Here is an 11,921-nt window from a genome sequence, read left to right as displayed (position 1 = left end):
ACCCGTTATATTATTTGAGAACACTATAGGAATTCTTGAGCCACAGTTAAGGTTAAGGTCAAGGTTGTTCGGTCTATTAGCTGGATCGATACTTCGATAATTAGTCGATGCGGGAACGATTTCTATTTTACGGGTCGATGTCACAAAATGCGATTGTTGCACAGTTTTAAAAATCGCGTTGTGCAGAGTGGTTGGTTTTGCAGCTTCGTATCTTAAAATATTTTTAATAATTATTAACGCAGTGACTGCCACGCGAGTTTTATGCATGTATCTTACCCTGGGAGTCACAATAGATTGAGATATACTCTACTATAACATTCATTTTTGGAAAATATATTATATTTGCTGATTTTTTTTGATAATGTCATCTAAATCATTCACATCTTTGAAAATATTTTAGCCTATGAAAGTCATCTTATTTTAATCAGTTTACAAAATATAATAAAACGTGAATAATTTGTTACTTCAATTTGTTTAACTGTCCATAAGTGTATCTTTTATATATGATATATCAAATGTTTTTGAAAAAATGAATGAAGATTGATGATTAACAGATACTATTAAGTGATACTTGAGGTAGTTTAAAATGAGTGCATGACACTCCCATAATTGAAAAATTCATTGAAAAACCAATACTTTGAATTTTAATTTGCTTCCAACAGAAATATTATGCGATATAACTGATAAACGATCGCACGTACTCTTTTACGTCGTAATTCTCAGATATTTGAAATATATCGTTGCAAAAGAGTTGAAATTATCGATGTGTGTATATGTGTCTGTGTCATAGCAACCATTATTGAAATAACCGCGTATCTAGTAACGATTTATATATAGGATGATATAACAACTCGGCGATGCTTCTCGTTATTAAGATGCTTAGAAATGATATAGAATTTCATGTTGTAATTTGAATCATCTTTTACAAAACTACTTGTATTAATTCATCCAATTGAAGGGTAAGATGCGAGGAAAGAGTAAAAAGAAAATGGCCAAAAATAATGGCAAGAATGAAAAGAAGGGTAGAAACGGCAAGCACAGCAAAAACAACAATGGTGGTAAAAATAAGGGGACAAAAAGGTCAAGAAAGAGTGGAGGAAGGGCAAAATTTACTATGGATATCTTTAATGAAGAGGTCATGGAAAATGCTTATTATACTTGCCATAATATTATGGATGTATTGAAGTGTAGAGGATTCCCTTGGCCTGAAGCACAAAAGAAGAAGAAGAAGAAGAAGAAGGGGAGGAAGTGAATAATAATCACCTAAAATGACCAGATATTTGTATGATAAGGTATCAATAAAATATATATATATTTTTTTCATAGAATTCACTCACGTTTTAAATATTCGGAAAAATATATCTATAATACTCTGTGTAACTACATTTTCGACGTAAACATTATAATATATGTAGTATTTAGACATAACAAAATATTTAAATCGTCAATCGTCATCCGTACATTCTCTTTCCATTGCCCCAACAATGAACTCACAATACTTTTCTGTATCAAATTCTGTATGATTAATCATGAACGCTCCATTGAACACACAATGGACCGTCACTGTCTCTGAATATTGTAAATCCGGTAGTAACTAGATAAAAATAAATTTAATATCGTTATTAGATCAATTATTTGTATAATTGTATAGAGAATGATTAATATACACTACCTTTGGTGTGAGTAAAAAATACTGAGAACTATTTGCTCGTCCAGTCATTTTCACAAGCAAATTAAATACTCTTCTTTCATTTACAGCATCCATGCCCTGTGATGAAACAGAAATGTTAGAATAAAACGCTAATTGTATAAAATTCAATAAGAATACCTGATTAATTTCATCAACACAGCGAAATGGTACTCTTGACAATTCCTGAAGTGCAATCATATAAATAGCAGTAGTTACAGCTCTTTCTCCACCACTTTGATGATATCTTGTTAATTCTTGTAATTGGTCGGTATTTCTGAATTTTACCCTAATCTTGATACCATACTGATCAAATTCCATCTGTAAGCATTGAGATCTTTCTAAGTTCTCAAATAATAAATATATCATCTATTTTATTTAATGGTAACTCACACGATTCTCTGGTTGTGCTAATACAACTTCACCAGCACAATCCATTGCTGAGAAATACATACTGAAATTAGAATTAATTTTTTCAATGGTTTGTGATAAAGGCGTTAACCATTCTTTTCGTAACGATTCTATATTTTGTGTAGTTTTTTGTAATTCTTGTGTTTTACTCTGAATCGAATCTTTTAATTGGTTTATATCTTGTTCTACTTGCTCATATTCTTGTAATATCTGAAATTAAAGTGGATAATCAATTCATTTTTTATCTGTCAAACTGTATATTTAACTGTAATCTTTTGAAGCTCACATTTTCTCCGTCTATATTATTTCCCATACAAAACATTTTTGCTTGCGCGATATTCAATTCATTATTAATTTCCTCTATGGTCGGCGGCAATTTATTGAATATCTTTTTTATGGGTGCAAACGCACTGTCCGAGGCACTGATACCATTGGTAGTTTGCAATGCTTGATTAAATATTCTTTGTACTTCGTACTTCAGAGGTTGTAATTCCTGGCATAATTGCTTCACTTTATCTTCTGCTTCCTTGAGTCGCTCTCTTAAATCGTGAGAATTGTTTATTTTCATTCTCAAAGATCGATTACGCAATGTTAATACATAGTCGGTTGTCTCACTGTCCATAATGCATTCAACAGACTCTACTAATTCAGTATTGTATGCTTTATATATTTTTATTTGCTTCTCCATAATTTTCTGTGGAATTTATAAATGCATATATATATATGTATTATTTTTTTAATAATACAAAAAATTATTTAATCTTTAATAGAACCTTTATTTCTTTAGTAGAAGATTTTTTTATTTCTTCAACAGTGGTTCGCCCATTTTGTAAATCTACAACTTTTTTCTCCACTATATATATTTTAGATTTCAGAGTTTGTATTTGTTGAAGATCTTGCTGATATTTGTTTCTGGTAGCTTTTATTTTATCTAACTCTTTATTTTGTTCATGTACTTGCTCATCAAGCTGTTTAAGTTTATTACTTACCTTGTTTTTCTTCTCTCGTAATACTTTCAATCTGGAAGAATATTTTAATTATAACTTATTCAAAATATTATAACTTTATCAAATAAAAATATCAACAAACTTTTCTTCAATGTTTAACATTCTTGATCTATCTAACACAATAGATAACATTCCTGTACCCGATACTGGTTGCATTCCGATAGATTTTTCTCCAGTGTACTTAGATCTATTTACCATATATACATTATTTTCTAAGAAATAAAATTAAGAAATAATGATCTCAATTCTATTCATTGCAATATACTAACGTATATCAATTTACTTACGACTAAAGTAACAACGTATATTGTTAGGTATACGATCGATGTTATCATCAACTTGATTTTTTCCTATGGGTATATTGTTTAAATTATACATAGACACTAAATATTTCATAATGGTGCTCGGAGCTTCAATCAGCGATACTAAGTAATGAGTAAAGCCAAATTGTTTAATGTGCTGCAATGGAACAATTGGATTCATAGAAACATCTTTCGCAGGATCGGAATGTACAACGTTTACTTGTAAATTGTGCTCGTCCCTTAAGTAATGCAATAACATGTTCATATCTTGTTTATCTTCACAAACAAATGCTATCATGTCCCGAAATGGAATGATATTTTCCAAATACTTCGCGTAAGAAGCTTCCTTCACGTTCATATTAAGTAATATAGGTTCATGTATCATATTTGAAAATTTGTTACGATTTTCCCTCAGCCACTGCACTGCTTTATATGTATCAACACTTCTCTCCCTTAACAATTGTAATCGTTTTGCTTCAATATTAAGAGCTTGTAGTTCTGCTTCTTGAGCTGAAAATTGTATTTTGTTATATTTAAAAGCAACAAAAGTAATTTTAATAAAATAAAATAATTTAAATAAAATTTACATGCAATTTCAAGGTTTAGCTGGTCTTCTTTTTGTTTTGATTCTGAAGCTTGGCCTACTAACATATTAATGATATTCCTTTTCTTTTCTATATCGGATATTATTTCTTGGCGCTGTTTCACTAAAATTTCCTCTGTAAGATATAACATATTCTGAAAGTTTTATATTGTCTTAAAATATATTATCCCAAAATATAGCATAATTAGAATAGAACAAACCAGATCCAATATCTTTCAACATTAGTAATAAATCGTTATCAAGTTTTTTTTTTTGTTTCTGTGCAATATCAATGTCGTGATCTCGAGCCTCTTCTATTTGAATTCTTTGCTTGCATGAATTTTCGCAATCTTTAACATCATTTTCGTAGTCTACAATATTGTCCATCATTTTCTTCAGTTTCATATCTTTGATCTTGACTTTATTTTTCTAATTGTAAAAAACATAGAATATATTTATATTTTATATTTATATTTTTGTTGTTCAAACTATGTGATCTTACATGGTCTGAAAGACAAGTTTGAAGCGATTGAATTTTTGACTTCATTTGTGTTATTGCGTCATTAACAGGCTTTATTTCCGCTTCTAAATGTGCCACTTCAGCTTGTGCAGCATTCTTCATGTCTTTTAACTGCAAACATTAGCAATTATAAAATAATTACGTATATGAAGTAATGATTGAATCATAAAAATATGGATCCAAATAATGATGTAACGATCACATAACCATTACTTTTATAATTTTGTATTCCTACCTTAACTAGTTCTTTACGTCTTTGTTCATATAGTATCCATGCTTTCTTCTGTTTCAAATGTAAAATTTTCTCCTTTATTAATTTCTTTTCTTTTATACTACTGACACTTTCTTTTAAACTATCGTAAATCTGAGTTTTCGATTCTAGTGACTTTTTTTTACTTTCAATTTGTTTCTCTAAATCCTTATGATCTATCCTATATTGTATCAAGTTTTTGTGACGTTCGACTATAATGGGATTACAAACAGATCTTTCTGTATTTTCTAACAATTCTTGTGCATTCATCTTTGAAAAATCTTGTACTTTATCTTGTGGGAGAAATTGGCAAAGATTATCTATCTGAAAGTAAAAAGAAGTGAAAGTAATTTTTATTCAAATGAATATTTCTTATATACACATACCTGTATGTTAAGACTTGTTGTTAATTCCTGTATTTCTTTAATACCTGTTTGTCTATTATCAAGGAACCAGAAAGATTTCCCGTATTTGTTAAATATTCTTCGAATAACAATATCGTTGCCTTTCCCATTTTTAAGATGAATTTCAATCTTTGCTTCATCACATCCTCTTTTTATATAATCCGCAACATGAATAGCTCGACCAATGGTGGTAGGTTTACCTCCCAATCCAAGCACAATCGCACAAACAATTGTCGATTTACCAGTGCCATTAGGGCCAATAATAACATTTAAGTTCCTACCAGGTTTTACACAAACTTTATCATAAGTCCTGTAATAAAAAAAAATTTTATACATATTTAAACTATTATTTCTTTATAAGCATTAAAAAAGAATGTTTAATTAGTACTCACACAAAATTTTCTAAATAAATATAAGTAATTATTCCTTTATCAATATCGTTATTACTCATGATGTTTCTTTGTACAAACCTTTAAATAAATTACATGAATTCATTATTGAGAAATTACTATTTAAGCAACTATTATATGATGTTTCATGATAAGAACATAAGAAATAGCAATTACTATATCTCATTAAAATTAATTCATAGAATTCTACTAATTATTTACTTATACTTCAAGTTGCACGAGAGGTTTCAGTGGCAAGTAAACATAACCTATTCAAAACAAATGCATTCGGCTCCAAAAAATGTAACTATTCATAGGTGTAACTTGTAGTTGTATATGTTTGAACCACTTTACACATGTACAAAAATATATTGTACATAAATATATTATAATATATATAAACATTACATAAATATATGTAAATTATGCAAACATATTTATTTAAAATAATAATATAAAGCATAATAATATAATTTCCTTTTAAAATTATATACGAATAATACATATTTGTATGATTAGTACTTACAGTTCCCTATACAATATTATTAATATTGTACAATTTGTTAAGAAATTACAGATTTATTTATTAACATTTGCGAAGTTCCTTTACTATTAATTTATGTTGTCCTTTGCTATTAATTTATATGTAACAAAATAATTAAATTATGTGTAATTTTAATAGAATGGTTATAGCTTATATATAAGCGATAAAATATGACAAACCTATTTAAACGTGTCTGAACTCCTCTCTCTTCCAACTCAAAACTGTATGTTCCTTTCAACAATAGAAAATGATTTTTTTATCAAACTATAATGCAAATAACAGACCACTATATTTAGTGATAGTATTAACTACAGGAAACTGACACATAAACTACGCACAAAGTAATGACGTCAAAAGATATAATTTGAATTGATAAACTTATTCTAGTGAGTAACTTTAACGCGAATGTTTCCACTATCATAGTACTTTTCATAAACGAAACATACATACATATGTTATTATGATTCAACTTATCGTTAATACTAATTCTATGTTTCTAACGAATATAAAAATCAGATAATAACCAAAATAACGATTCTAAATATTCTAATTAAGACCCTCTTTGAAGATATTGTCATCTTCTAAAATATTTTCAATAAAAAGCATTTCACAGCTGATAAAAATACAAAGTAAGAAATAAAATTGATAAATAGTGCATCATGAATTACTCTCATTTCGCTTCATGGATCAATTGTAATCACTATAATGCTATTACTACCATATTTCCTGCAAGCCTTTTATGTTACGAAACACTTTCCGTTAGTGGGTTGTATTATTCTTTTGCTTCAGATGATTGAATTAGATTCGAGTAGAATTGATTAAATTTCACTATTATTCAATAAACGATAACATTTATACTTCTTACGGTAAGAGATATTTTTCCTTCAGGATAGTATAAAACACGATTTCTAAGGCGAACGTAACTTTCGTATAAAAAATACAGTTTCGCTTGCTTCGTGAAGAATCTAAATATCTACATAAAAAATTACTAAAAACCACATTGTTTTAGTTCAGGTTCTTAAAATGTATAATCGATCAACGAAATTCGAGAGAAGATCAGTTAAAAAGTGTAAATCATGGCCGTCGTACTTCGGTAGTTACATATCGTTAATAAGCCCTACTGCTTCCATCAATCGTTTCCTGGGATTTTTACCATACAAACTCAAAGCATCGAAACTCGTATACTCGAAATCATACTCCGTTTTCTCTACAATCTCCATCATTATTTATTTGAGCTGTGCATCTCTCGCTCTGTACGAAATGAACTTTGTTTCAGAGAATTTCTTGACAGTGACATCTAAATTGCATTTTAATTTAATATTATGCTGCGGTCCCATGATTTTCATTATGAATTATGTTAAAAGTAGGTCAATGATCCGAGTGATGAATCGCGTCTCGAATGTTTCTCGTATACTGCCTTCAGAAATTTTTTGTGGAGTGGCTACAAGAATTCTGATAAAAGATACTCTGTTTCTGATACTACTAGTGAGCTCCATCCCACACATTATCTACCTCTACAAAAATAATATTTTTGGTTACACCTGTTGGTATACTTTTTTCGGTGTCATCGCACTGATTAGCTTGTACACGAATAACGTATACGTGCTAAATGCCTGTTTTAAATACATAAACGATTCTTTAGTGCAAGTGAAGGAAATTCTTGTTAATGATGAGCCTCATCTACTCAGAAGAGTCTATCATATGCAGAAGAATCCTATATTGTTGACGAAGTTGAGGACTCTTAAAAAGCAACATCTGGAGATGAGCGAAGTCGTTCAGCTACTGAATAGCACGTGTAGCATGCAAATCGAAGCCACGTTCACAATAATGGTCATCGACATTACATTCAATATGTACAACCATTTAATCTTGTTCAACGAAGTAGGCAAGATGAGATCGTTCTCTTTTGCTCTTATCTTCGCAATTCTTCACACCGTACACGTAATTATAACAGTTTCGATAGTTGAAACTACCAGAAGCCAAATGACGAAAATTGGCTCCAGCGTTCATCGAATTCTTGTACATACTTTCGACGATCAGGTGACGACGGAGGTAAGATGAGACGATTATTTTACTATCGATGATTTATGTTGGAAATATAGAAGAAATATATTGAAATTATAATCAATGTACGTGATTCTAGTTGGAGTTGTTCTCGTTGCAAGTGCTGCAAAAGGGTAACGTGTTCGTGATGAAGGGACTCATAATAGACGCAACCCTTTTGACAAAGGTAATAGGAGATTGAATCAAAAGGAATGAAGTATTTTTATCGACACTTGTTACAGATGGCGTGCGGCATTACTACATTTTTGTTAATATTAGTGCAGTTCTTACTCGTCGAGACTTGTTAAAGAAAAACTCCTGGGTTAATGGATGAAAAATATTTAAAAAATTAATTAGAAAAATTGATAAAATTAATTCATAACAAATTTATTTCCTTCGCAATAAAGTGGCATGTTTAATCACGTTAAAAGCATCTTCAGAGCACGACGCTTCATAGTTACTTAGCTATTCCAGTTATTTATTTACATGTACGTTTCATTATCGAACTGCACGTCTTCATGCCTTCATAAATGAGTTTCATTATACATAGTGTTTTCGGCTTAAAAACGATAGTCTGTTTTATGGATTATAGTAGTCTACCTACATTTATGGCTACGTTTCTTCGGTAACATTGAATTTTTTCGAGACTGCTTAACATCTAATGACTAACATCTAATGATGTTAACGACAAAAGTCAAGGAATGTGGAAAAGTGAAGACACGTAAGACATGGGAGTTATTTAGGGCAACAGACTTCGAATCGTTGATGTACCCGTGCTTTTGCATCTGCTGGCTACTCGGATATTTTCCTTACAAGTATCAACCTCCAGTATATTCACTTTCGAAGCAACGTTTTGCCTTCTCCACGTCTATGATGTTCATTTTCGTATTCTTGTTGCTTTTCATAATCTACGAAATCAACATTGGCACGAAAATGAACTACAGCATACCAGAGTCGATTCACGGGAACATGTACGCGTTCTTAGATGGGTTCGTGATCGTGGTGATGTATTTGTCAACTGACGCTCGATTATCGGTGATCCAAAATCTGTCAAGAACCAGCTGCATATTGCTTACAAAGGATTTCAAAGATTTATCCAAAATGATTCACACGAAGGACATTTTATGTTTTTTATTTCTGGCCATCCATGTACCAAACTGTTTTAAACACGACATTTTCGTGACAGTAGAGAATCTTACCAACATATACATAATGATGGCCAACTTTTCCATGGACATATTCTATATAAATTGCGTGTGCATTTTGAAAGATTGCTTCAAGAAAATGGATGAATCTATACGACAACTGAAGAAACTCCGAATCAATGATAATATGTCGACGCAGACGTTCATGCATCATGAACAGATAAGTCCATTGGTGGTGATGAAGCTGAAGAATTTGGAGGAAAAACACTTGCAAATCAGCGATGGGGTGGAATTGCTGAACCATACGTTTATGATACATATTACAGTCGCAGCTATTACGACGTTCATCGTGGTCACTTTCGATATATATTTCTATATAATTTATTCATACAGCGGATTTCCTGCGAGCAGCAAGTTCTGGTACAAACCGTATGTCACGCCAGCCACTTTCTATTTTATCAAGTTTTGGATGATGATTTGGGCATGTGAAACAGCGACGAATCGAGCGAGAAAAATGAAGACGACACTTTGGGATGTTTTCAGTGCTACTAACGATCCATTCGTGAAACGGGAGGTAACAATTTAACTATAGTAATACTATTATTATTAAACTGCGAAAATTCAAAGGCGCAAAGACGTTCAGAATGTAGCTGTGTAATGTACAGAAATATATAAACTTATCAAAATATAATCAATGGAATATGTACATCCTATTTCATTAATTGTATTTAAAAAGCTTTAAATTCACAGTCTAATTATTGTAGTCATGGTTCGAACAAAATCGTTACGTGATCTTTGGAAAAAATATGTATGTATGAATACGAAATACGTTCCAATATTACATTAATTATGAAATTGCAGGTGGAGCTTTTTTCTCTGCAAATAATGCACACGACAAACATATTCACAGCAAAGACATTCGATATGAATTCGTCATTTTTGGCAAAGGTAGTACGAACACTATTCGTGAAGTTTCTACAGTCGATTGATTTATTAACTCTTTCGCGTTCGGTGCTGCAGTTACTTTAACCATTATCCGTTAAAAAATTTGCTTCGGGTGAAACTGGTTCTGATTTTAGTACATTTTGTCTTTTTTATAAAACCATCAGAAAATGTATATTATTATTATTACTAGAAATTTCTGTCAGTAATAACGAGTGATAAAAAATAATTAGATACAAGATAATTGGTGGTAGAAGACAATCTTTTTGTGGAAACCCAAAGGAATTCTATCTTGGACGTGTCAACTCGTTCTCGAAAGAGTTAATTTGATATTGTTAAGATATTGTTAATTCTCTGACAATAATGTGTATTTTTGTAGATCGTCGGAGGTATCATAATGTACATCTTGATCCTGTTTCAATTTTTATTAAACTACGTTGTGTGCAGTCTTCATATGTAATGAAAGCGGGATCTTTGAAGTGACGTGATTCTGTAGGTGTTCTTTATTAATTCTTTGGCAGCTTTTTGATCGGTAAACTATGATGGAGGGAAAACAAGCGAAAGAATATTAAGTACTGGAAGTTGATAACATAATCGCCGCATAGAGCAGTAACGTCAAAAGATACGTTCTAAGTAGAAAAATTGACGATAATGTGTAACATCAACGCGCTCCTTTCGACTACCTTCGTGTTTTTGATAAACGATGCATGCATATATTATTACGATTCATTTTCTCGTCGATATTAATTATGTATCATCATCTGAGTTGTACAACGAATATAAAAATCAGACACTTACCAAAATAACAATTCCAAATATTCTGACCAAACTTCTGTTTCAAAATACTGTTATTTTAAATAATATATTTGTTATAATGGCTCACAGCTAAGAAATCCACGAAGTGAGCACTAAGATAGATAGTGCATTATAAATTATTGTAGATTCACCTTGTTTCATCGATTAATTTCAATCAAGATAATGCTGTTACTTCTATATTCCCTGTAAGTCTTTAATATTACGAAACACCTTTCGTTAATGAGTTGCACTATTCTCTTGCTTTAGATGCTCGAATTAGATTCGAGTAAAAATGATTAAATTTCATTACTGTTATACAAACCATAGCATACAGACTTCTTACAGTGAGAGAGGTGCTTCTTTGTGTGACAGTACAAAGCACAGTATCAAAGGTGAACTTAGCCTTCGTACAAAAAATAAAGTTTCATTTATTTCATGAGGAAACTAAATCGTACGTAAAAAATTACTAAAAATTGCATTGTTTTAATTCAGATCTTTAAAATGTTTAGTCGACCGCGGAAACCTGAACCAAGGACAAATAAAAAACTTAAATCATCGTCGTCATACTTCAGGAGTTACACGTCTTTAATAAGTGCCAGTGCTTCCATCAATCGTTTAATGGGATTTTTACCATACAAGCTCGAATCATCGAAACTTGTATATTCGAAATCATACTTCGTTTTCTCTACAATTTCCATAATTATTTATTCGATCTGCGTAATTATTTCTCTGCTCCAAGTCAACTTTTTTTCAATGCATCTTTCAACACTTGCAAATAAGTTACATATTTCTTTCATATTTCTTTGCGGGCCTGTGGTTTTCATCTCGGCTTATGCCAAAAATCAATCAATGATCCGAGCGATCGATGGCATCTCGAACGTTTCTCGTATACTGTCTTC

General features: G+C 31.0%; 5 protein-coding genes across 9 annotated transcripts; 4 read left to right on the top strand and 1 right to left on the bottom strand.

Moving 5' to 3' along the window:
- Positions 1-913: 913 nt before the first annotated feature.
- On the top strand, positions 914-1,327 carry LOC117216605 (small lysine-rich protein 1). The gene has a single exon (XM_033463445.1). It carries the CDS (start codon positions 965-967, stop codon positions 1,250-1,252), a length of 288 nt encoding a protein of 95 aa, XP_033319336.1. The 5' UTR covers positions 914-964; the 3' UTR covers positions 1,253-1,327.
- Positions 1,328-1,338: 11 nt separating this feature from the next.
- LOC117216596 (structural maintenance of chromosomes protein 5) lies at positions 1,339-6,348 on the bottom strand. Of its 5 annotated transcripts, none has more exons than XM_033463423.1 (15): positions 6,277-6,348; positions 5,557-5,634; positions 5,147-5,474; positions 4,746-5,084; positions 4,493-4,621; positions 4,212-4,419; positions 3,995-4,126; positions 3,393-3,917; positions 3,188-3,317; positions 2,872-3,118; positions 2,385-2,792; positions 2,081-2,308; positions 1,829-2,008; positions 1,673-1,768; positions 1,445-1,594 (listed from the first exon to the last, which is right to left on the bottom strand). In XM_033463423.1, exons 2-15 carry the CDS (start codon positions 5,613-5,615, stop codon positions 1,445-1,447), a joined length of 3,159 nt encoding a protein of 1,052 aa, XP_033319314.1. In that variant the 5' UTR covers positions 5,616-5,634; positions 6,277-6,348. The 5 variants fall into 5 exon arrangements, with proteins under 5 accessions (XP_033319312.1, XP_033319314.1, XP_033319311.1 ...); XM_033463420.1 differs by lacking the exon at positions 6,277-6,348 and adding an exon at positions 6,080-6,119; XM_033463419.1 differs by lacking the exon at positions 6,277-6,348 and adding an exon at positions 5,776-5,894.
- A 771-nt stretch (positions 6,349-7,119) lies between these two features.
- On the top strand, positions 7,120-8,342 carry LOC117216454. Its single transcript, XM_033463155.1, has 2 exons — positions 7,120-8,149; positions 8,241-8,342. The coding sequence occupies exons 1-2, from the start codon at positions 7,121-7,123 to the stop codon at positions 8,340-8,342; spliced, it is 1,131 nt and encodes a 376-aa protein (XP_033319046.1). The 5' UTR covers position 7,120.
- A 338-nt stretch (positions 8,343-8,680) lies between these two features.
- LOC117216453 lies at positions 8,681-9,340 on the top strand (the record flags this gene model as incomplete). Its single annotated transcript, XM_033463154.1, has 1 exon — positions 8,681-9,340. A coding segment is annotated over exon 1 (525 nt), but the record flags the coding sequence as incomplete, so codon positions are not given.
- A 4-nt stretch (positions 9,341-9,344) lies between these two features.
- On the top strand, positions 9,345-11,359 carry LOC117216594. Its single transcript, XM_033463415.1, has 3 exons — positions 9,345-9,859; positions 10,147-10,233; positions 10,607-11,359. The coding sequence occupies exons 1-3, from the start codon at positions 9,353-9,355 to the stop codon at positions 10,685-10,687; spliced, it is 675 nt and encodes a 224-aa protein (XP_033319306.1). The 5' UTR covers positions 9,345-9,352; the 3' UTR covers positions 10,688-11,359.
- Positions 11,360-11,921: the final 562 nt, after the last annotated feature.

The sequence above is a fragment of the Bombus bifarius genome, unplaced genomic scaffold (assembly GCF_011952205.1).
Source record: "Bombus bifarius isolate JDL3187 unplaced genomic scaffold, Bbif_JDL3187 scf7180000010271, whole genome shotgun sequence".
NCBI classification, from domain to species: Eukaryota; Metazoa; Arthropoda; class Insecta; order Hymenoptera; family Apidae; genus Bombus; species Bombus bifarius.
The sequence above is the reverse complement of the archived record's forward strand: the minus strand, read 5'-3'. Positions and strand labels throughout refer to the sequence as shown.